Source organism: Mesoplodon bidens (assembly GCF_964165515.1).
Source record: "Mesoplodon bidens genome assembly, chromosome: 11".
In the NCBI taxonomy this organism is placed as follows: Eukaryota; Metazoa; Chordata; class Mammalia; order Artiodactyla; family Ziphiidae; genus Mesoplodon; species Mesoplodon bidens.
This window is the reverse complement of record NC_138167.1, coordinates 88,466,778-88,492,862: the sequence shown is the minus strand read 5'-3', so window position 1 is coordinate 88,492,862 and position 26,085 is coordinate 88,466,778. Positions and strand designations below refer to the sequence as shown.

The 26,085-nt window shown below is 42.4% G+C and overlaps 1 protein-coding gene across 6 annotated transcripts in view; it reads left to right on the top strand.

Annotated features, from left to right (window-relative positions):
• LOC308625379 (uncharacterized protein) overlaps positions 1-26,085 on the top strand; it is a 46,773-nt gene that overhangs the window by 9,647 nt on the left and 11,041 nt on the right. For 3 of the 6 annotated variants that reach the window (XR_014017090.1, XR_014017091.1, XM_081249495.1), the window contains one exon: positions 8,071-9,301. The exons of 1 other annotated variant lie outside the window; for it this stretch is intronic. Coding sequence is in view for 3 of the 5 variants with exons in the window: in XM_081249495.1 (XP_081105621.1) it covers positions 8,071-8,117 (47 nt within the window). In the remaining 2 variants the exon portion in view is untranslated. Of the gene's footprint in view, positions 1-6,218; positions 6,329-8,070; positions 9,302-26,085 lie in introns of those variants that run through there. 2 more of the 6 variants (XM_081249494.1, XM_081249496.1) reach the window with 2 other exon arrangements.

The following is a 26,085-nucleotide window of genomic DNA, read 5'->3' as shown; positions in this document are numbered from 1 at the left end:
GTGGAGCGGCTGGGCCCGTGAGCCATGGCCGCTGAGCCTGCACGTCCGGAGCCTGTGCTCCGCAACGGGAGAGGCCACAACAGTGAGAGGCCCGCGTACCGCAAAAATAAATAAATAAATAAAATGATGCTCTCCACCATAATAGTCCTATTCCTAAAATAATGTACTAATCATCTTGCTTCCTTTTATTCCTCTTATTTCTGGGGCTAGAAAAATCACTTAGCCTTTCTGTGACTCAGAATCCCTCCCTAATAATAGAAGATGACAAAATCCTTATCTTACCTCACACAGGGAGGTGCTGAGAGATGCTTGTAAGCCAGGAAAGAGGGGGAAATGTTATTCTAAATGCCATTGGTGTCATTTCTCTCCAGGAGACAAACTGCCTTTTGCTTCTATTTATTATGAAAATTTCAGACCTGCAGATAAGTTGAAAGTTGAGTAAAAGCATCAGAAACAGTTAAGTTTCTGCAGAAGCTCCAATTGCTCAACTACCCAGGAAGTGGCATTTCTTTTTTTTTTTTTTTTTTGCGGTACGCGGGCCTCTCACTGTCGTGGCCTCTCCCGTTGCGGAGCACAGGCTCCGGACGCGCAGGCTCAGCGGCCATGGCTCACGGGCCCAGCCGCTCCGCGGCATGTGGGATCCTCCCGGACCGGGGCACGAACCCGTGTCCCCTGCATCGGCAGGCAGACTCTCAACCACTGCGCCACCAGGGAAGCCCGGAAGTGGCATTTCTAATACAATCACCCGCGGCCTTTAGGACGAAAATGCCATTGCAACATGTGTGGTTAAAAACACTGTTCCGTGAAGTGAAATTTTGCAAAAAAAAAAAAAAAAAAGCTTGTCTCCCCATTGTTTTTCTTTTCATTAGAAACAAAAGTGTAAGGGATGTTCCTCCTGTTACTCCTGTTGCTGAAATGGGGGTGGGGGGTGTCCCCTGTCTGTAGAGGAGCTAAACACGGTCATTTAAGTGAAGAGTTGGGCATAATGCTTTCAAGTGTTCTTGTTTTTGGGGCCCTAGACCCTGGCCTGGTAGCAAGGGACACCTGGCCATGCCTTTTCCACCTGCTGCCGCGGCCTCTCTGACAACTAGATCGCCATTTCACCACCCAGAACCATAGCAGACTTCTCTCCTCTTTTTGGAAGGGTATCACCTGAATCTGTCACAGAATGCAGTACAGACTGAAAATGCTTTCCATTTTGTCAAAATGACTGTCTTCTACCTTTTAAAAAATCCATGCTCAATATATCTGCTGAGCTGGGGCAAGATCTTCTGAGGAATAAAAAGATAAATCACATGGGGACACTCGCCTCAAGAAGCTAACAGGTGGGACTATGACCTAAGAGAGAATGTTGCCGAAGTAGCATTCAGTGTGCAGGTAGAACAGTATCAAAGTTCAAGATCCAAAAGGATGGTGGTGTTAGGTGACGGATGGAGTCCTGCCAACCCAGGATGGGACGATTTAGACTTACAATGAGGAACTCGACGGTTCTTTGTTTTATATATGAAAACTAAATGATTATAGAGTGATATAATAAGGGTACGTATCAGGAACACATAAGGGGAAGATAATATACAGTACTTTCTAAGGAGTTACATAAGGAATAAGTGATTAGTTCTCTCAAATGGAAATATTTGCTCTGGTACAGGAAATTATTCTGATTCATTTGTTCTCTCTTAACATGCATTTCTTGGAAAACTTGCAAAATTCATCACAAAGTAATTGGGAGATTACAAATTACAGAAGAATAACCCTTTTTAATCCTTACACAAATTAGTTCTTATTTTAAGGGCAGTTTAAATATCATAACATCCCAGTCAGCATTTGCATTTACTTGCCCATTACACATTAGATTCTTTTACTTCAAAGAGCTCAAGGAAAACAGCTAGAAACATGGCTGTGCTGACAACAAAGAATCCGTTACAAAGGGAATTAATAAAGATTTATCCATTTGCTAATAAAGTAATGTGACCATTTGATAGTTCTAATTTCTGATTAGATCTTTAAAGGTGACTTATTCACTTCTTTTCAAAAAAAATGTGCAAGACACAGACTGGGAGAAAATGTTTGCAAAAGACACATCAGATAAAGACTGTTACCCAACATATGGAAAAAGAAACTCTTAAAACTCAACAGTAAGAAAATGAACAATCTGATTTTTAAAAGGGCCAAAGACCTTAATGGGCACTTCACCAGAGATACACAGATGGCAAGTAATCAGGGAAATGCAAATTAAAACAATAATGAGATACCACTGCACACCTATCAGAATGGCCAAAATCTGAAACACTGACACCACCAGAGGCTGGTGAGGTTGTGGAGAAACAGGATCTCTCATTCATTGCTTGTGGGAATGCAAAATGGTACAGCCACTTTGGAAGACAATTTGACAACTTCTTACAAAACAAAACATACTCTTATCATAGGATCCAGCAATCATACTCCTTGGTATTTACCCAAAGAAGTTGAAAGCATGTCCACAAAAAAAACCTGCATGCAGATGCTAATAGCAGCTTTATTCATAACTGCCAAAACTTGGAAGCAACAAGATGTCCTTCAAAAGGTGAATGGGATAAATAACTGTGGTCCATCCAGACAGTGGAGTATTATTCAGCACTAAAAAGAAATGAGTTATCAAGCCATGAAAAGACATGGAAGGAGCTGAAAAGCATATTGCTACGTGAAAGAAGCAAATCTGAAAAGGCTACACACTGTATGATTCCAACTATATGGCACTCTTGGAAAGACAAAACTATAGAGACAGGAAAAAGATCAGTGACTGTTGAGGGTTGGAGGGAGAGAGGGATGAGTTGGTGGAGTACAGAGGATATTTAGGGTGGTGAAACTATCTGTACAATATTATAATGGTGGATACGTGTCAGTATATATTTGTTAAAATTCATAGTATGTCCCACACCAAGAGTGAGCCCTTATGTAAATTGTGGACTTTGGGTGATAATGATGTCTCCGCATAGGTTCCTCACCTATAACAAATGTTCCACTCTGGTGGGGGATGTTGGTAATGGGGGAGGTTGTACATGGAGGGGGGGGCAGGGTGTATATGGGAAATCTCTGTACTTCCTGCTCAATTTTGCCCTAAACCGAAAATTGCTCTAAAAAAGTTTTTTTTTTCAATTAATGAAAAAATAATGTGTATGCTGCTTCCAGTTGACTTGAAACTACAGAATACAGTTTTCTCATGAATTAGATGAAAGCCCCTTTTCAAATGTCTACATATATTGTACAATTTTTTCTTCTCTTAAAAAAGAAAACCTTATTGAGTTATATTTGGATAGATGATACTTGTGCATGGAAAAGGAAAGAAGTGGTAGAGAGTAAAAGTAAGTCTCTCCTAGATACCTAGTTCCTTTCCCTGGAGGCAACTATTGTTAACTGGTCTGGTACATCCTCCCAAAGAGAGAGTCTATGCATATACAAACGTATACATTTATGATTACTGATGTTATTACTGATGTTACACAACTGTAGCAGACTAAACATACAGGAGTGCAATTTGGTTTTTCACTGAGCACATTTTGGAGATGGGCTTTGTAAATTGATACAGCTACTAAGGAGAACAGTATGGAGGTTCCTTAAAAACTAAAAATAGAACTACCATATGACCCAGCAATCCCACTACTGGGCATATACCCTGAGAAAACCATAATTCAAAAAGACACATGCACCTCAATGTTCATTACAGCTCTATTTACAATAGCCAGGTCATGGAAGCAACCTAAATGTCCACCAAAAGAGGAATGGATAAAGAAGATGTGGTACAGATATACAATGGAATATTACTCAGCCATAAAAAGGAACGAAATTGGGTCCTTTTGCAGAAACATGGATGGACCTAGTGTCTGTCATACAGAGTATAGTAAGTCAGAAAGAGAAAAACAAATATATTAACACATATATGTGGAACCTAGAAAAATGGTACAGATGAACCTATTTGCAGGGCAGGAATAGAGATGCAGACGTAGAGAATGGATGTGTGGACCCGGAGCTGGGGAGAAGGGGGAATGGGAGATTGGACTGACATATATACACTACCATGTGTAAAACAGATAGCTAGTGGGAACCTGCAGTATAGCGCAGGGAGCTCAGCTGGGTGCTCTGTGGTGAAGTAGATGGGTGGGATGTGGGGGAGGGGAGGGAGGTCCATGAGGGAGGGGATATACGTATACCTATAGCTGATTCACTTCATTGTACAGCAGAAAGTAACACAACATTGTAAAGCAACTATACCCCGATTTAAAAAAAAAAAGAAAGAAAACATAAGAGCTTCTTCATTCTCTTTAATGGCTACATAGTATTCTGTTACATGAGCATAGATAGCATAGTTTATTTATGCAATCTTCCTATCGATGGGCATGGTGGTTCTTCATAATCTTTTCTGCTACTGCAAGCAATAACTGCAGGGAATATGCTTTTATACATTTATCTACTTCGTATATGTTTGTGGGATAAATTCTTAAATGTGGAATTGCTTGGTCAGAGTATGCAAGTTTATAATTTTGCTTCGTATCACCCAAACGCCCCTTTCAGAGATTGTACTAGTTTGCATTACTGCCACTCATGTATTTTTTTCATACCTTAGCTGACACACTATGCTCTCAAACCTTTTGCCAATCTGATAGATGAATCTTGATATCTCATGGTGACTTTAACTTCCATTTCTCTTATTAAGAGTCAGGTCAAGCATCTTTGCATATGTTTAAAGCCTGTTTGAATTTCCTTTCCTATGAACTACCTACTCATATTCTGTCCCATTTTTTTTGATTGGTAAATAAATAAAATCCTAGTTTATTTGTATACCTTATTTTTCAACCATAATATTAAGTTGATGGTAGCCACTGAATTTAAATACCATAACTCAATCATTAGTTCCAAATAGAAAACAAAAAAATGTGGAGGCACTTAATCCCTGAGCACACTTTGATATATAACTCACTGGTGCTTGACTTTTCCTTTTCAACTCATTCTAAATGTCATCTTATAATGAAAACTGTTTCCAGTCCTCAGTCTTGCTCAGGGTCCAACAGCTCTGGTTTTTGTTTGTTTCGTTTTAATCCCAGAAGAGTGTCTTAAACTCAGCCTCAGACATTATTATCTTTGCAAACCTTCTGAGGGATTTTAATTCATTAAAATAACAACCTTAATCTTCTCTTCCAGCATTCACAGTCTCTGCCTTTCGATAGTACCAAATATCTAAGCGCCTTTATCCTCACCCCCCGCCTCTCAATAAGAAGGTCCTATCTAGTCCATTAAATAGAGAAGTGAAAAAGTCCTTTTCTCTTTCTCAGTCTGGGTACGGTTTAAAGTGTCTTGTTTACAATCTCCAAATATCACATTGCTCTTGGTGGCTGATATTCTCTAGCTATTGATTAAAAGATACATATTTTACCCTAAACTGAATATCATGAATCAAAAGAATTTTGAGTATTACTTTGAATCGGCTTTATCACACCTACATATCAGGAATTTGCTGAGAGTGAAATGGAAGGTAAAGACACAAAGAAGACAGAGGATAGCATCAAAGGTAATACGATGGAGATCAGGAAGTAGGTTTGTAAATACCAGGCTGTACGTAAGAGAAGCTGCTATCTGTTGTTCTGGTTTACCTACCACCAACCAGGCTGGGCAGAAGCAACCAATCCGAGAAAAGACTAGGTAGCATCCAATCATACTGTGGTGAGAAGAAACCCACTTACAGGAAAGTTAGATGAGATTTAGAGACCATATTCTCAACCCAGAAACACTTCACTGGAGCAGCACTAGTTAACCTTAACGCAAACTTTAGATCTCCGTTCATTCTTCTTCTTAAGAAGAAAATAGACTGTTGGCAGGAGGCCAGATTGAAGATATAATGTGTGATTTTTTTTTATCATTGTCTTAACCAAATTTCTTAGGCAATAAAACCTGCAGCAAAGATTACTTGCTAAGGCTATGTTGGATTTGGCAATCCCAGGGCTGCAAAAGTGAGAGAGAAAGAGAGATGAGGCAGGGGAGAAAGGAATGCAGATACCCAGGCGGGCGTGTTAAGGAACTGGCCATAAAGTCACGAATTACGGGCCAGTTGCTCATCCTGCAAGTCACCTTGAAGCAATCCATCAGGTAGGGGTGGGGGTGGAGGAAGGAAGAAGGGTTTATCTTCTTGGCCTCTAGCCCCTTGATTCAAAGTTTAAGTCCCCTGCAACATCGGGGTTGTTTTTCAGCCACTTCAGGGAGCCGTTAGGGAAGCCAGATTCCACATCTTAGCAAGCTGCCTGGAAGACATGGAAGTGCAGCAGCCATGCATAAGGTACATGAGTCTTGTTTGGTCAGACCTGGGCCAGGAACCACTGAGGCTCCTGTTCCGGCAGGTGAGAGGTGGTCCCACCAGAACCCCGCCCCCAGGAGGCTCTCCATCCAGGATGAGGCAGAGGCTGGGGGTCAGGTGAATCTGGGGCATCCCGAGAGGCACAAAAATAAGTCCGGTATGGTCATGTTTCTAAATTATGAAGAATCGTTTTAAAGCTTTTAGGATCCAAGAATTAGTGCTTTTGTGAAGGTTAGTATGAATGACTTTCAGATAAACGAGTCATCGCATCATAGTGAGGGTGGAAGTTCTATTATCAACAAGATTTATGATGGCTGAAAGATTTTTTATGATTATTCAGATGGATTTCTGGACTGAGTTTACTCAGTCTTCATCAGATGACTTTTATTATTAAGGTGGATTCTGAGGGAGTGTTCATTAACAAAAAATGCTCTTAACCACAATTCTTTGGTTCCAAGTGGTGTATTTGTGTTAAGAAACATATGTCAACTTCTAGACACATATTGGACCAAAACTCCTAGTGCACTAAAAATCACAAGCCTTTACCTCTCTGCACATTCATTCGTGTGCTCACAACAGGGTCCTGTGCTGTGGGTCTAGGGGAGAGAGGGCAGATGGTGGTGATGGAAGTGGGGGAAAAAAATCAGTGGAAGAGAGTCTGTTGATGGAATGAGTTTCATAATCTAAAAATAAAATAGCCACAATTACTTATCCTAGTATGCCATCCAGATAACATTTGGAAATTTACATAGAAGTAACAGGAGGGCCTACATGAAGCCTTCTGAAAAAAAGTCAGCTTTTCAAAAATGTATGTTCTCTTGGATTTTCGGGACTCTAGAAACTTATTTTTAGTTATCCAAGTGAAAAGACCATAGTTGGTGTCATCTCCGTACAAACAGCAAGAAGCTCACTTTGGGGACCAACACATGGGCACTTGTCCCACTTGTCCCCAACATCGTAGTGTCTTTATGTCCTTTCCACGTCCGCCACCATCAAAAGCCCCACCAAGAACAACTTGTGTTTTCCTGCTTCATGCAGATTTCTATGTGAATGTAGTCTCTCTCCTCCAGCTTCCCTCTAGACATTTGCCAATCCCTTATGAGGTTAGGGAGCTTGCACTGTGGCACAGAAAGAATATTCATGTACTGACTTCCTATCCTGCAGGAGAAAGAAGACAGCAGGAGGAATTCTGTTGCCACTAATTGAAAGGAGTTTATCACCTTATCTTTAGAAGGTTTAATGTCAAAACTTCAAAGAGAGGAGAAACAGTCCAATCGGAGTTTAGCCTAGCCTGAGTTTCCCACTTTCCCTGGAGTTTCTATGTCTCAGAGGAATCTGAGCGGATGTGGAATTACATGTTAGTACCTGAAAGCGGGCACAGCCCTTACCCTAAAATGAATGTACACTTACTTCCAAAGGACTCGTTTCCAGAGTGTGGTGGAAGGAACCACAGAGACAGCTACATGCCCACACGCTCGCCCATCTGCCGTTCCAAACCACACACAGCTCTCCCCTCCGTTTCCTGCAAATGATTCATCTATTCTTTTTTTCCTTCCTTAAAAATAACTGTGTAGGTATTTAAGGAGGGGAAAGTCATTAAGAAAAGTGGAACCTGGAGTTCTTAGGATGAGGTGGAGCAGATTAAACAGTCTGGAATTTCACAAAGCAAACAGTGTGGGTGTGGGCTCTGGGCTGTCTTCTGCTGGTGCCTCGTTTCATAACAGGCTCTCACCATCCATCATGAACAGGTCAACAAAAATGGCTGCATGTAAACTATGAGCGTGTGAGTAGCTAAAGAGCAGAAGAGGAGAGAACAGCGGAAGCCAGGGGAAGGATTCTGGATTTCCCAACCGAAGATGCTGTTCATCTTACCCACCGTCATACACGGCTTCTGTCTCTAACTTTACACCGACGAATGGCATCTTTGTGACTTTTTCTAATAAGCAGACTGAAAAGCTGCCACCACAGTCACACGTTAAAGGAGACCCTGACCAATCGCCAGAGAAGGTGACTACGACCGTGTCCCCGACACCAAAGGGTTTTAGTGACAGCATATTGATGAGCACGTCCAAAAGCAGGGGCTTTGTAGATAGTTATTAAATTGCACCCCTTGGAGGCAGATGGGCCTTGGTTCAAATCCTGGCTCTGCCACCAGCTTCTGGGACATTAGGCAAGTTGCTAAACCTCTGGGACTCTCAGGTGCCTCACCTGTGTGTTGGGGGATAAGGACACCTCCCTCAAGGGGTTGGAGTGAGGGCTGAGGAGGAGGATATAGGTAAAGTACTTCCTGGGATCCTCAGAAGAAGGTAGATACACAGATATCAGATGATGAGAGAAATGTCTTATCATTTCACATCATCTTCTGTCACACCTCCACCTTGAAGATAGCGAGGTCAAGAACTCAAAGGCACCAAATCTAGCCTCTTCCCGTACAGCCTCGCCCATCAGGAGAGGAGGGGCAGGCATCACAAGGGACCCAGCAATAGAATTGCATGGGACATACTCTTCTTGTTAACGCAAGACACGGGGAGGGGAGAGAGAGGGAGGTAGAGAGACAAGGAGAGCCTGATGACATCTTCTCCTTCCACCCCCAACAGTCACTACATCCCCTGTGGCAAGTGAAAGGCCTGAGAAGGGAGTGATGCCTTTGCTGAGTAAAATCAACAGTTCCCAGATCAGACTGACTTCGTAAAGACTCTAGCATGATGCTTCCATTTTTCTCATCCATAAAATGGGTGTCATACTAGCACCCACCTCTTGAGTTGTTGTGAAGATGAAATAAGATAATCTATGTGATGGACTAAAGCCCAGGAGCCCAGGACGGTCAGCAGTACGTAAATGTTAGCTACTGTTATCACTTTGTGTCCCTTGTCAATATATGGAGTTGTTAACAATGACTTTATTCATTAACTTGTTTATTGATGGATCCATTTTCATTTAATAAACACTTGCTCACTCCATTGAGTGAACTGAATCGTTCAGTGACTCATTCATTTATTTATCATCAAATATGTATTCAGATCTTAGGTTATGCTGATGCTATGCTAGGCTCAGGAGATGCCAAAGCTCATTTGGCAAGAAATTCGAAGGCTAGTCAGGGAGAGAGACGTGTAAAGAAAAACAGGACGAGACAAGGTGCAGTGTCAGGACTCAGGAAGGGCTTCGCAGAGGAGATGCTTTTTTTTTTTTTTTTTTTTTAATAGAAGATGTTGGGGGTAGGAGTTCATTAATTAATTTATTTATTTTTGCTCTGTTGGGTCTTCGTTTCTGTGCGAGGGCTTTCTCCAGTTGCGGGAAGCGGGGGCCACTCACTATCATGGCCTCTCTTGTTGCGGAGCACAGGCTCCAGACGCGCAGGCCCAGTAGTTGTGGCTCACGGGCCCAGTTGCTCCACGGCATGTGGGATCCTCCCAGACCAGGGCTCAAACCTGTGTCCCCTGCATTAGCAGGCAGATTCTCAACCACTGCGCCAGCAGGGAAGCCCAGAGGAGATGCTTTTTGAACTGGATCCTGAAGGATGAGCAGACCGAGGAGTTTGGGCTTGGGAGTTTCAGGTAACAAAAACAGCTTGCAAAAAGGGATCAAGTTGTGGGAAAAAACAAACCAACAAACAAACAAAAACAAACAGGGCTGGAAGCCACAAGGACTTTGGTGTGGGTGGTGCTTGGCCATCTGCCTGGCGTCTTTCCCTGAGTTCAGGCTCAACCCTGGGCTGAGGCCACGGAGGCCCACCTGCAGCTCAGCCCTACCCCAGGGGCTGAGCCCAAGCCTGCCCTTAGAGGAAGTGTAAATAGCTCACCTAATCAATATCTAATCAGCTGGGCTCGGGCTTCTGTTCTGAGGTCCTGCTCCATTTCCAGTTGTGGCTGCTTGGTCCACGGATGGCTATTGCCTGCCAGATTCCTCCTCTTTGCCCTCGCAGGTAGAACACAGACTGATGACCTTTTGTTGAAAATCTCTGATGACAGCCATGTGGCTGAGCTGCCCCATCACTGCCTAAACAGGAATTCCCGTCTATAACCTGTCTCAACCACCTGGGAGAACCGCCCTAGGATCCTCACATAAACAAACCTGGTTTGGCTCACCACGGATTGAATTCCTAAACACCATTCTGACTATTGCTAATGAAAAATGCACTACCTTGATATTGAAGGTAGCACCAAACATATGCTTTGGGGGATACAGGTTATGCAATATGCTTTCGTAAATTCCCCACAAGCGTTTGGACTTAGAGAAGGTATCCAATAAAAGCTCTCAGAATATATGAGCCTTGATGTTTTAGGCCCAGGCCTGTCTGTCCTGATTGGCCTTTGATGGCGTGTGTCATTTTCCTTAACATTGCTCAGATTAGGACACTAGTCATATGCTAGCAGCAACAACTTTAAAAAAAAAAACTTGGGAATAAAGTCACGAGAAGAAATAAGGACCATTTGGAAACTTGAGAACCCATACGTTCTCTATGTGATGTTTTTTCTTTCAGGAAGGATTTCAAAGTTTCAACCTGTTTTAATGCTAACCCATCTGGCTGCTTTATTAATGAGAACAGCAGCATCTTCTAATGCTCTCATGTGAGGTGGTACTTTCCAAAAACTTACAGAAAGAACTTTTGGATTTGATGTACCATATTTTGTCTTTTTTTCCCCCTTTGGGGGAAAGAAAACCCACAAACAACTGGAGCGCATTTTAGAGAGGGTATGTGCATAGAAATATTCAGTGAGTCATGCCTTGTGTTGTAGGTCTGTTCCGGTGCGTGGGGTTTCCAGAACAATTACATAAGTGTTAGCATAGCCAGGAACTTTTGACATTTGTGGCAGCTTAATGGAGTTCTTTTCTTCATTGAAAATATCCTAATTGTTGTTTCCTTAAATCTGAAATGCATAGCAGTATAAATTTGATTTTGAGGCATTTCTATCAAGTGTGCTTTGTTGGCAAAGAAACTGAAGAAAATTTATTTGAAATGAAATACGGGTGATCAAACTGTAACAAATATAATAATCTAATCACCCAGCGAAAATTGCGTGGGAGCATCAATTGTAACTGAGATTTTTTTGTGTGTGTGTGAGATATTTTTGTTTCTTTTTCTTCTATCATCCGTCAAGATTTCCTTCACAGTCTGAGAGTCTGTAGCACATTGTTTACTTGGACAGCCTTAAAGAGGGGAGTTATTCAATAGCATGGTTTTGAAAATGCTGAGGTTCCAAAAGCCACTAGAACACACCAATATCTTGCTTTTATTTTTCAGAAGAGCCCCCAGTAAATGATGTGATATTCCAGGTGCCACTAATACGCTTGCTAAAAAAATTTTTTTAAAGATACTCACGTTCCAAGATGCTCAATCTTCCAAAAAGAGAAACTAGAGAAAGACCCAACTAGAGCCCTTGTCAATTCATCTTTTCCATCTCAAAAGTGAGCCCCCGGGCCTTCCCTGCAGACGCAGTGGTTGAGAATCTGCCTGCCAATGCAGGGGACACGGGTTCGAGCCCTGGTCTGGGAAGATCCCACATGCCGCGGAGCAGCTGGGCCCGTGAGCCACAATTACTGAGCCTGCGCGTCTGGAGCCTGTGCTCCGCAACAACAGAGGCCGCGACAGTGAGAGGCCTGCGCACCGTGATGAAGAGTGGCCCCCACTTGCCACAACTAGAGAAAGCCCTCGCACAGAAACGAAGACCCAACACAGCCATAGATAAGTAAATAAATACATTTTTTTTAAAAAGTGGTAAAAATTCTGGTTTAAAAAAAAAAAAAAAGTGAGCCCCCAAAATCCAGGGTTGAAGGGCTTTCCAGGGAGAGTGGAGCCCTTGGTTCCTGTAGATGTTTGTTCAGTGTCTTACACAACTTTCCTAACTGGCTTATTTTCCTGCAGATAAGAGGTTGTAGTTATGGGTGTTCCTGTATCTATTGGTTCAAAAGATTCGTGCAAAGGACAGGCGGGCAGAGCAGGCTCTGACTCACAGAGGTTGCTGTTTGCTTGTGCCCTATGTGCTCCTTTTGAGGGGAGAGAGCACAGTCCACCAAATCCACCTCTGCACACCCAGCACTGCTGGATTCTTTCCACATGACCACAACTGCTTGAACACCTTTCCTCTGCAGCAGAGCTGATAACACAGGACATCTTGGGAATCCCTACAGAGAAGGAGGGGTGAGGTTGTGTGAACTGCATGGGCTGTGATCACGTAGGTGAGGATGTACATGGGATCACAAATGTAGTAAATACCCGTGTGACACCCAGTCATCATCAGGGTGTGCTTGGTGTCATTGGAGTATGACATGCTGTCCAGGACTATTTCCAAGAATCTACCATACACATACCCGGGGGGGCTTAGGAGACAAGGCGAAAGGAGGAATTTGGTGTCCCTGCCAAGTTTCCTAAATAATGGAGATGACTTTTGGGAAGAAAGTGATGTGTTCATCCCAGGGCTAGGACAGTGGAGGAGGGAAGAAGGCAGCCTTCGCAAGTAAGAAAATGCTGCCAGAACCAAGGCCATGTCAGAACATACCGTCAGACCAACAGGAGAGAGGTGAGGGGAGCTGCCCTACGGGATGGCACTGAAAAACTCTTTATCTGACTCTTCATGTTCCTGGCGTTCTGCATCTGGTAGTCACCAAGTCCAGCCAGCTCGATCTCCTTTGATTCTGGAATCCATCTTTCCTTCTTTCGCTCTCCAGTCACTGAGTTCAGTCTCTCGCCATCTCTCACCTGGATTTGCTACAATAGTCTCCTCACTGGTGCCCCTGCGTTCAGTCTTGCCTCAGACAACCCATATCTCACCAAGGGGATCTTGTCTTTTGTTGTTTAACAATTGGACTTTATTGGGAAGATTTCTGTCAGCTCTCTAGGGGGACCAGAAGATGACTAAATTGATAGAAATTGGCAGGGAGTGGATGGGATAGGTCTAGGAACCCTTCAAAATTGTTGTCAGTGCCCTGTCCCAGAATGAATGATCTTCTGTCATTTCTGGGGATTTTTTTTCTTTCTATCCTCGTTTCAAGACTTTGATTCTAAGTAAACAGTGTTCCAGCTTGGGTTAGGTAGCTGTTTTTTGGTGAGTAGAGGGTTGAGGGCACCTAGATTTAATAGTCTCACCAGGTTTTCCAGTGGGGGAGATGTAATCCTTCAAAAGAAATTCAAATTGGAGTGAATAACAAGCGGTCAAAAATCAGCTTGTGCCCATGATATGTTGGTCATAGAAGGGGCATCTAAGTACAGTGAAAATATATATTATTCCCCTGTACTCTGAAAATATATATTATTCCACTCTGACAGCTTGTTAACTTATCTCTCTTCCTCAATACACACTGAAGTCCTTGAAGGAAGAGCCATGTCGTATTCATCTTTGTATTCCTGCCCTCTCATAGACACTCATAGATACATACAATAAATATTCATTGTATGAAAATGAATCAATGTCCATGTAAATGAAAGCATTGTTTTGTCTAGTCTATAAGATTCCACAATGACTGTATGGCCCTCCAGCCTTCAGTGATCCTTCTCCCTGACCTAAGCTGCTCAACACTGAACTCAGTAGTACTCAGTCCACTCACTCACCCTCCGGGTGCTCCCAGAGGGAAAGAAAGAGAACCAAGAGACTGTATATCAGATACAAGATTCTTTCTGCTTCCATTCATCCATCTCTTCTAGCATCATTTTGGTCTTAGGAACTCATAACATGCATTTGTTCCTGGAATGTGTAGTAGTTCTTGATGAGCTGTTAGCTAACTACCTTATTTGACATAACACAGTGGATGAAATGTGCTTTGAAATCAGAAAGATGTAGGCTCCAATATGAACTTACCAATGACCCTGGATACTTTTTGACCCTGGACCCTTTGTGACCCTGGATACTTTTTTTAACCTCTCTGGATCTTGAGTTACACATATGTTCACTGAAGATACTACAAGTGTAAATGATGCTTGTCATAATGCTTGTCACATGACAGGTGTCTGGTACACATCAGCTCCATTCTGGGTTGGTGACTTGCAGCGATAGAGGCATGGGGGAAGCTTGTAGTGCTAGAGGTGGTAATTTGAACTGAAAGGAAAAAAGAGAGAAAAGCAGAATGAACATACTGATTTGCTCTAACATGAATCAAAGTCAATGATTAACTTTTTGCTGAACTATATAAAACATACCAAAGTTTAAAAAGATGTAACAAATAGGTTTAAGAGAGACCCAAGTCCTTATATTTTCTGAAACAACAACAGAATTAGATATTCCCCAAATGAAAACCTGCACAGGCATAACACTGGAAGAGATTTCTTCTCCAGTGTGTGTTGTTTTGCTCCACTGCAGGATGCACTGGGATGAAATCCTGGGTGCATTGTAGGTTTTTTTGTTGTATCACCTAAGAGGTCACTTACATGGAAACCCTAGAGCAGAATACCTCAAGGACTGGAGAGTCAAATGAGCAAGCTACCTTGGGGTGGCCAGGGGTGAGGATGGCTGGATCTGCCCAATAGCTTCCCCACTTCTTTGGCACCCTCAATTTTTTGTTATTGTCTATCTCATCAATAAAAGAATACTTTCAATTAATTACACATGTAATAATTAATTGACAAAATAAAAAATTTTTAGAGAGGTCAGTTTTAGCAAAAAGAATTTAAAAACGTCTTTGTTTTCTCTTCACACCTGTATCTTTGTATCTTTGTTTTCTCTTCACACCTAAAAAAAAATCACAGATAGCAGATTCGATGGTACTGCCGTAGAAATATGCTGAGTTTCTCTCAAATTAAATAAAAAATGGGTTGACCTGAGGAGAACTGAAATCAACAGCTCAGAAAGAGGGCATGATACCCACTCCTCCTCTCTCCAGTCTCATTCCTTTTACCCATTTTTCTCCTTCTCCAAAATTCTAAGCTGCTCACACGTCCCAGACTGTTCCTGAGGGAAGGAGTATATGCTGTCCTGGTGTGGGGGGATGGCTGGTGTGCTAACACGTGGTTTGGAGGAGAGAGAAGATATGAGCTAGAACTGGAGGATGGTGAGTTAAAAGTAGTATAACCTACACCACGCCTCTCCCTTTAGAACTGCACATTCCTCCCCTGCCATAGGGCAGCCACGTGCCACAATAGCCTGAGGAGAGAGATCCTTGATTTTTCTTCAGAGAACCACTTTTCCCCCGTAGGAGAAATGGTTTTCCATCATGGTGCCTTCCCCTCTCCTGGCCAAAGGGAGGTCACATACATGACTGAAACTAGGTCTACCAGATGCTCTTGACCTGGAATTTCAGTGCAGAGAGAAGTGACCCAAAAACTGAGACTGGTTCTAAGTCACTTACCCTGGTAGTAATGGCCAAAGGGAATTGTGTTATTCCTATAGCCTGAATTCCTAGAGCTTCTCTTGTAATTCTATAAAGTGGATTCTCAGCTTCTCCTTCTGCTCTGTGAGCTCCTCTGTATCCTTCCAATAAATTCGTTTGTTTGCGTAAGATACCCAGACTCTGCCTCTGTTGTTTCCATCACAGAGTCCAGACTAAAATAGCTTCTCAGATGCCACAGACTTCAATATGCAATGCAAAAGGTCAAAATTTGGGAGGTGGGGAGAGTCGCTTGGGGTCAAACATTTACTAAGGCACCAAACTCAAGTTTTCTCAAGCCATTCGAATCCCGAACATTGGCTTTACGTCATCCCTCACAAGCCTGGGAAGGAAAAGGATCCCTTGAACTAATTTTCCGGGAGTTAATTTGGTTGAAATCACCAGATTCTCTAGTTCTGTCAGTGCAATTCTAAGAAGCCCCACAGATGCTAGGAAAAGGTCAGTGATGCTGGTCTAGGTGGATAAGTTTCAATCAGTTTTGTAAGAAGCAGAACCAAAGTTGCACAGTAAGTATATAACAGATTATGATGGAAAAGCAGCCACTTCAGTGAGGTCAATAGGCACTTGAAAAATCACTGCGTGGGAACCTTTGCAAACCACAACCCTCCATTAGGAGCCTACATTTCCCAGAAGGTCCTCATTCCTTCTTTAGGCAGCAATTTTAAAGTCAACCGGAACCACTGTTTCTGCACGACAGCAACTGAAAAAGAGACAGGCTGTATTTTACTTTCCTATAAGCAGTATCTCTTGGTCATAGCATTTGGTATCCCTAAGATGTCACATTCTTTTGAAGTTATTTTCAGCTTTGGTTTGAAAAGTATCCTAAATCAGCAATGACCAGCCTTCTCCCCATGGAGTTTAGGGAGCAAGAGGGAGCCAGGGAAAGGGGTGCAGAGAAGAGGAGTTTCCTGAAACCTTGACCAGAGCCCTCTTCAACCTGCTGAAACTTCTCCTCCTCCCCTTCCTCTCCTCCTCTTCCTCTCCCTTCCCCTCCTCTCCTTCCTCCTCTACTTCTCCATCTCCTTCCTCTTCTCCTCCTTCCTCTTCTTCTTCTCTTTCTTCTCCTCCTTCCTCTTCTTCTCTTTCTTCTCCGCCTTCCTCTTCTTCTTCTTCTCTTTCTTCTCCTCCTTCCTCTTCTTCTTCTTCTCCTTCTCCTTCCTCTTCTCCTCCTTCCTCTTCTTCTTCTTCTCTTTCTTCTCCATCTCCTTCCTCTTCTCCTCCTTCCTCTTCTTGTTCTTCTCTTTCTTCTCCTCCTTCCTCTTCTTCTCTTCCTCTTCTCCTCCTTCCTCTTCTTCCCTTTCTTCTCCTCCTTCCTCTTCTTGTTCTTCTCTTTCTTCTCCTCCTTCCTCTTCTTCTTCTTCTCTTTCTTCTCCTCTTTCTTCTCTTCTCCATCTCCCCCTCCCTCCTCCTCCTCCCCTTGTTTGTGTTTGCTGCAGACGCCACTCCAGCAGCCTAATGAGAAAGAACGTCTGAGTATTCTTTCATTCAACAAGCATCTGTCGAGGATCTATTCCATATATATATACGGAATATATTCTCTATATAGCCTATACCAGGCACTGGTAAACTGGGCAGGCAAGGTGTTTGCCTTCAAGGAGCTTCTATTCCAATGGAGGGAGGCAGAAGCAAACATGAGGATTTCAGATCTGCTTGGCTCATAGGTAGTCCTTGGGTCTAACCAGTAGGAGAAGGGGATTCGAACATCCTCACCTCCCAGCTAGAAATGGTTGTTTGCGTAAAGTAGCAATTAGTTCACCAAACACTTCAGGCAAGGAAAATCAAAACAGGAAATCATTGACCAGCTAGCTTAAGTGGACCACCCAGGCCTTCCCTTTCCTGGTCAGCACCACAGTCCTCATTCCTCCCCTTCCACCTATCTCATCACCTATAACTTTGTCATCCACCACAAAGTGCCCTGTTGCTGTGGGTTTGATTGGGATTAGCCACAATATTTTGATTAGGACACAGAACATTCCCCTGACATGCACACACGCCTAGAAAGTACATACCTCTATAATCTGCTACTATTATTTGTCAAAAATTATTATTTTTAAACCTGATTCTTCCTGGCTCAGAAATCATTCAGGAAGAGAACCACATTTCCAATGGGGCATTTGCCTTCCTTGTAGACATGGTCACTGGAAACCATCCAAAGAGGACCCCCCACACCTAATTATTGTTTTGCATCAAAAACACTAGAAGCAGGAATACTGATGTAATATTAATAACAGCACCTCTGAATTTATAAAGTAAGAGTCTTGGTCTTTCATGTCCTATTTACCTGATCCATCCCCATAAAAATTGATCAATTTATAGGAGTTTGGGATTAACATAGACACAGTACTACATATAAAATAGATAACCACCAACAAGGACCTACTGTATAACAACTATATTCACTATTTTGTAATAACCTATAAGGGAAAAGAATCTGAAAAAAGAATATATATATATATATATATATATATATATATATATATATGTATCTGAATCACTTTACTGTATACCTGAAACTAGTACCATTTGTAAATCAGCTATACTTCAATTTAAAAGAAGAAAGAAAAAAAAGTGGATCAATTTAGTGAAAAGGATGAAAACCACATACAGATAAACCATTTATTATAATAATGTGGCCTCTATGAATGAAAGTTAACATTTCTCCAACACCTGTAATAGGTCAGGCCCTATGCTAAGTGTTTCATGTAATTATCTCACTTAATCTTTACCCCAACCTTTTCAGGTAGGTGCTATTACTACAGCCATTTTACAGATGAGGAAATTAAGGCTCCAAAAGGTTAACTGTCTTGCCCAGCAATATGTAACTACTTAGGGATGAAGCCAGCACTTAAAACCACGGCTCTTTGACTGCGGAACCCTCTTTCCTAATCACTGTTTTAAATAGGGGCACAGATAATTAGGGCTAGACCTTAGTCTAGGCACGGGGCAGCAGAGGCCCCCAACGACGAAGGACCTGCTTAAAGTCCCACACCAACAGAATGAGACTTTCTTCTACAATGCGTCTCCCAACTGGAGAAAAGCTAGAATGAGTCTTTTGGTATTTGCCTATAAATTTACAGAGGAATATCTTTTGTGAGTTTGAGCTGAGAATATCTATGCCACATAAAGTGGAATCTTGACAAACTTATACTCACAAACCCAATTATGAGACTATCTATTCAGTCATAAGAAACACTTCTAAACCTTTGGAAATAGCCATATTCCAGTAGGAGTCTCCACTTCCACCTGGATCTGTTCTGATAAGAGCAAACCTGGAGAATGATAAGGTTTCATAATAATATATTTATCTCAAGCTTTCAGGTGAGTCATTATTGAAAAACTCATAAGCAGAAAGTTAACTATTGTAATAAGCTGATGGTGATGGTACATGTTTTTATGACTTTTGTTGTTTTGGTTGTTTTTCTTTTCTTCTTTTTAAGAGCTCAATAAACCACACTGAATGTTAACAATCCATTAGCTCTAAAGGGAACATTTTTCCCTCCCAGAAAATTCATTTTACCTCCCGAATCTGAACCTGTAAACACAAAAGCTTTTTTGTCTTATAAAAAGGCTTAGCATTAGTTGTTTCCACAAGATTAGCCCCACTGATCTGAAGCACCTGTGCCTCTAGAAAATGTAGGACATTATCAATTTTTACCATTTGTCCGGGAAGCTATGCTTGGACTAATGTTATTTATCCAGCTGGCTATACTGACCAGGACAGGAAAGATCAAAGCAGTTGGGGATTGTGTAACATGGAAGATCTGCCCTGGTAATCAAGCCTGGAGCATATGGACTTGATTACAAAACTCCTTCTTATATATCCTTTTACGACCCTGAGAAGTGAAAGGCTGTGCTGTCTGTAATGGCCATAACCCACTTCCAGGATTCCTAGGACTAATTTTTAGGTTGTTCTGTAGTTCTGCTTAGTTTTCTGCATGGTGAGCACACAGAAAGCATGAGATGAAAACCCCAAAATGCAATTTGCAGCAATGAGACCCTTGAGATTGTTAAGAGAACAAATTAAAAGGGGTGTGGGAGGAGGCCTGTGGAACTGTGTATGCCCCGCACCCCTCCAGGACGGGCTGCTTCCGCCCTCACCCGGGAAGAGGGCTGGATGCAATGGCATCCACATTCCTGTCCCCTCCTCCTGCCCTCACCCTCATGGCAGGAAGGCGGTGGAAAGCCCAGGAAAAGACATTCATCAGGGGAAACAGACTTGGGTGTCCAGTGAAAGCACGAGGGCTGGGGCCAGGAGGGCCCCAACAGGAAGAGGAAAAATACAAGACAGTCTGGCAAGAAAGGAAAAACTGAAAGAGCCAAAACAAATAACAGTAATAAACATGGTGGGATTATATGAAATCATGTGTGTGAAACCTCTGAAAATTGTAAAGCACTCTAGAATCTCAAGAATCTTTCATTCAATTTTTAAAAAATGTGGAAAAAAGTTTCAAATAAAAAAATTGTTTTAATGAAATAAACAAACAACAAAACAAACCTCAAAGAAGCTACAGGCTGTATTGATTGACCTGAGAAGCAAGACACTGAAGGAAGCAATCGAAACTAGAAAGATGCAAAAGTGGCAGGCAGTGCTGGGAGCTCCCGCCACCTTCCCCAGGCGGGGCCAGGTCGCAGAGTGGGAGAAGCCGTTCCAACCAGGCACCTCCCAGCCTGACAAACGACTGCTCTCTGAATGACCCCAGCCTTGCCCAGCTGCTTGGAAAGGAGCTTGCAGGAGGGTAGGAGGGAAGGGATTGCAGAGAACCTGCTAGCATGCCTCTTCCCTTTCTGAGTCTGAAAGCTGCTCAGAGAACTTTCAAGGCTGACAGCTAAATTTAATCAGAGTTAAATCACTGAAATGAAGATGATGTTCTTATGCAACGCATGTGAAAGGTGGTTCTGCCAGCACTTTCCCTACAAGGTAATGGTACAGACTCCTGGGAGCAGCCCGGCAGTTTGGAAATGTTATGAATTCAGGGGAGGCAGGAAATGTGAAAATCTGGTTCATTGCTAATATTGGCTTCCAGGGACTTGGGGCCTGTGGGTTCAACAGGCAGCGTTCCACAGCTGGTGTTCTGTGATGACAGCGCTCGCTCGCTGGCAGTTCTGTGAACTTCTTCATACATGGCATCTTAACTACATTCTATATTTAAGACAGCCATTTTTTTCCCCTCAGGAACTCCAAATGTTTTCTGCAAAAGGAACTTGCATAAAATGTTACAACCCGGGACTTGGACTGAATGGAACATTAGTTTGTTTCCAGAGACTTTGACAATCAGATTTGGTGCCAGTTCTCTCCTTTTAGAAAATGGACAGGTCTGGCTCTGGTTCAGACTAACTTGCCATGTGATTTATTTTCTTTAAAAATAAATGTTAAATCAACAGTGATTTAACATTTGATAAACAGAACCTTGATATGGTGTGATGAGAAGGGCACTTTACCACTGAGGTTGTCCTCCCCAAAACCTGTCACCCCTGTCTAACCATGAGAAAAGCATCAGATAAAGCCAGATTGAAACACATTCTGTACATAACTTGATCCATACGCCTCAAACTGTCGAGGTCATCACAAACAAGGAAAGTCTGAGAAAGTGTCACAGTTTAGAGGAGCCAGAGGAGACGTGACAACTGGATGGGAACAGAAAAGGACATTAGGTAAAAACTAGGGAAATCTGAATAAAGTACCATCTTTAGTCAACAATATCATATTAGTTTTTGTTCCTTAATTGCAACAAATATTCCATGTTGATGTAAGCTGTTAACAATAGGGGAAACTGGGTGTGAGATATAGGGGAGCTCTCTGTACCGTCTTCACAACCTTTTTATAAATCTAAAACTATTCTAAAATTAAATGTTTACTAAAAACATATGTTAAAGTCAGTTTGGCTTGTGGTTCTGCAAAACCAAACATTTAAGTCCACGCATGTTTCCTCTTCTGGTTGGTTTAAATTCCTGTCCCCAGTGTCTCATTATTACTGGTAATTTACCAAGAGGAAAACTGAAACATGAAGACAGGAGTGAACCCAACGTAAGGGATGACGTAGCAAAGGGGAAATTGTTCTAGAACTCATCTACTTGCTTCATCACTCAGGTACCTGACCTATGGGCCTTGCCCAACTATATCCTGCCAGGATGCTGTGTAATAAAGGAGTTTTAGGTGTTACCTTTTTAAGGGCCTATGTATATTTCGATAGGCTATTTTGGAGACGAAAATCAAGTCCTCAGGAATGATTTTTTTTTTTTTTTTTTTTTTGCGGTACGCGGGCCTCTCACTGCTGTGGCCTCTCCCGTTGTGGAGCACAGGCTCCGGACGCGCAGGCTCAGTGGCTGTGGCTCACGGGCCTAGCCGCTCCGTGGCGTGTGGCATCTTCCCGGACCGGGGCACGAACCTGTGTCCCCTGCATCGGCAGGCAGACTCTCAACCACTGCGCCACCAGGGAAGCCCTAGGAATGATTTTTTAATGGCGGAATTTCCATGAAAAGATACAGCTGGTTAAGGATAGAGATTGGCTCCATGGGTCCTCAAGCCCTTTCTATTCATGGGGCCAGGCCCTGCTCAAATGACACAGGGTCAACTAGTCAGTATTAGGGCTGTGGCCATAAATCCTGATGCCTAAGGTCTTGACTTCCCGGGGTCCATGCGGAATAACATGACTTCTCATTTCAGGTATATGTGACACAGTGTGGGAGGGAGTCCTGGAGGCCATGACAGCAGGAGGAATCAGCCTTGCAGAGGTGACCTGTACCTTGCCTTTTGGTCTTTAATAACCTGAACATTGTTACAGGCTATCTAACCAAACCCGGCAACTGCTATAATGACAACATGGCAGACTTTGGACTCATAAAACCCTGAGTTCAAGTCCTCACTTCTAGGTTTGCCACTTCCCGGCTGTGTGGTCCAGGTCAAGCTACTTAATCTCGCTGATTTTTAGGTTTTCCATCAGGAACAAGGCTGACTGTAATCCTGCTTTGAAGGACTGGCTTGGGGATTAACTACACTGGATGTGTGAATGCCCCTTGCCCAAAGTCTGGAATAGAGTAGGCACTGAACAAATATTCTTTCCCCTCCCCTTTTCCTTCCTTTCTCACAGAACCAGGACCCTGGGGACAGACACAGTCTGGGCAGCTCAGCCCTTTCACAAATGGTTCTCCCTGTTCTCACGAGATTAGCATTTCTAATAGGATCAGGAATTCTGCTGATTCATTGATCATTAATCCTGAGGTGTGCCATTAATCTCTTCTGATTTGTGCAGAACCAAGCAAATTGAGAGCATACATTTATTATTATTTTGTTGTTATTCAGTGGAAAGGTCTAATTTTAACCCACCAGAAATCATCTGAGCAGCTCTCTTGCTGGACAATGAAGGTTCATTGAACCCAGGAGCTATGCAAAGTGGCCACTAAAAAGGATTGTTTAAAGCAAGATAGGAACCGTCTGCTAACAGGACACCTTGCTGTGAAAGATGCCAGTATATCTTTGATAGAATTGTGGGAACAAATAAATAACAAAGCACCTGAGAAGGCTTAGCGTGGTAGGGAAAAGGATGTAAAAACAATCTAACTAATTAATTAATTAAAATAAAAGGCAAGTGGCCAGGCAGGGTGAACAAGAAGAGAACCCTTAATACAGAGACAATCTGAAGTTTAGAAAGGCTAGAGAAGTTTCCAATCTGAAAGCCTAATAGGAGACTAAGAAGGAAAGCTTTCCCAACACACAGGCCATTTATATTTCTGATAGCAGCGCTTTCACAGTTAATGTGTTTCACAGTTAATGTGTTTCTGTTATGCTAAGTGTGTCAAGTGTGTCTGTTATACTAGGCCTTGCTTATGTTTAACTATTCCCATACAGTTGGGCTATAGTTTGTTTCCAGATTTTGTTATTAGAAAAAATACTGTATCAAAGTAGCGTGGCCATAATATTTCTTTAAGATTCTCAAAAAGGTATGGTTTTGTTACTTCAAGTTATTTCTACTTATATAACAGACACTTATTGAGCGCCCAATCTGTGCAGCGTGCAGGGATACCAAAATGAGTAAGGTACAGTCCCTGTACTCAGGAGGTTCCAGTGGAAGCAGAATTTAGTGGAGACAGATGCTTATATAATGTATTTTAGTTCAGCTTGAGAAGTACTATAATAAAAGTAAGTGCCAAGTTCTAAGATCTAATGTATGAAAGTCATTTGCACTGTCCCTGGCCTAGTAAGTGCTCCGTACCAAATGACAATGATGATGATGATTGCAGCCCTACCATCTCTGATAGAAATGCTGCTTCCCATGATTCACATTTATAGAAAAATACATAAAATCAATGATAACCCACATATACCTAAGCTATGCCAGCAAATAGCAAAGGTTATCAAGTTCTTTCTATTTGCTAAAACAAAGTTCCTCACAGAACAGAAACTTCTTTCATAGAGATGTTCTAATGGCATGATGTCATCCTAGTTCAAATGCTGTCAGATGGAATGACTTTGGTCTCTCTCAACATGACATGGAGCAGATAGAGCTATCTTCAGATAAGAGATAGGTTAATTTAGTTGCACTTATACTTCTCTAAAAAATGTGTAACATATAAATATATATGTGTATATATATATATATATATATATATGGTATAACACTTTTATGGATTAAGGCAGATAAGGGAGCTCTAAAGTCTTCCATAGGTAGGATTTGTTTGCATGTGATTCCAGATTCCTGTCACTGCCTTCAGCATCCAGGGCTACAGACCTGAACAATGGTTAATGTTTAAAAAGGTACAGCATGTTCTGGTTAACAGCCCTGCCATCTCCTCTTCCTGATGGTGCTGCTGTGATTGCAGGACTCAAGTAAGGCTTTTCATTCAATGGAAAGCACGTGAGGAATGATGCTCAAATCATGTTAAATGTGAGATTGAAGTTGCTTGAAGATAAAGAACTTGCAGCCTTAAAAAAAAAAAAAACTTGAATTAGCTCGGCTATTTATGGGGATAGGTTTACAGTAGTATGTAGACATGATCCATAGCTACCACTGAAATATGCACAAGGCTTTCAGATAGGAAATGAAGGAAGTGCTACATTAAACTGAAAGCCCAGTGGGATTTAAATAAGCCAAAGAGAGATTCTCTGGTGAGCATTTGATCAGGGCACTGCTGGCATTGGCTCACCCTCTCGACTACAGTAGTGGAGAGAATGATATGGTCTGCCCATCCAATCCAGAATACAAAGTGCTTTCCACAGTCCTCCAACTATTCGCTTTCCTCTTTTATTAATCCCGTTCTCATGAATCCCCCGTGCAATGTTTTCTGAGAGCCACACAGTGCAGCTACTGACATTTCCCATAAACGATATGCCCAGTCTTCCTACCCACCCAATTAGTTCCACTTCCTTCAAACGTTACTCAGCGCCCCTCGGAGAAGCTCTCCCTGGTTGCATGTCGTCCTTCCTCATCATTGCAAACCCTAAGCAGTTACTTATGGATTGATTTGCTCTCTATTGCTGTGTATGTATTTGCACTGGGTTTGGTCCTGGAGCTATACTGATGAGTGAATCCGAGTCACTGCCCTCATGGAGGTCACAGTCCACTTGGAAAAATAGTCTAATAAAATGTGATCAGAGTGATGGTTGAGATAGGCATGTGGAAGCACACACGCACTTCTGGGATGTCAGAGGTTTCCTGGAAAAGCTGATGCCAGAGTTGAATCTTCTGGGATGAGTACAAGTCGAGCAGGTAAAGGAAGGTGGGGAAGGCACAGATGGGATGTGCGGTAGTTGGTGGAGCCAGGAACAGATAGGACAGGGCTTGAGTGCCATGCCATGCTTGGATATATTAGTAATCTTCCATTTGCTGTTGAGAAGTTCTCTGAATTTAGGTTCTTTTCCTACAATTAAATTATAAAGTCTTCTAGGGACCATATTTTCCAATTATTTTGCCTGTTTCCCCTTGGGTCTGTTATAGTAAAGAGTACGTTCCACCATCCCGGGAAACACCGCTGACCCCCTGGCCACCTCCTGGGCACTCTCCACCAGCGCTAGCAAGACTCTGTGTGGCTATGGAAAGACCATGATGCTCTCACCTGTAAGCTGAGTCCCAGGAAAACATGCATGTCTTTGACTCAAAGCAAGTATGTGCTGCCTAAATAGAGGAAACATCCAAACCATTTACCAAACTCCCCAGTCCCCATCTAATACCATCATTTAGCTATTTCATATTCTTAGCCTTTGTGATGATGCTTTACACTTTATATTCAAAAAGCTCTGCACCAATATTTCTATTAAGATTTCATTGGATAATTAAAAACTATCACTGAGCAAGTGTGGAATAGAAGTTCTAATGGTCCTACAAAAATAGAAAGTAGTCATTTTTTTAATTAAATTATTAAAAGGCCCCCCCCCTTTTTTTTTTTCGGTATGCGGGCCTCTCACTGTTGTGGCCTCTCCCGTTGTGGAGCACAGGCTCCGGATGCGCAGGTTC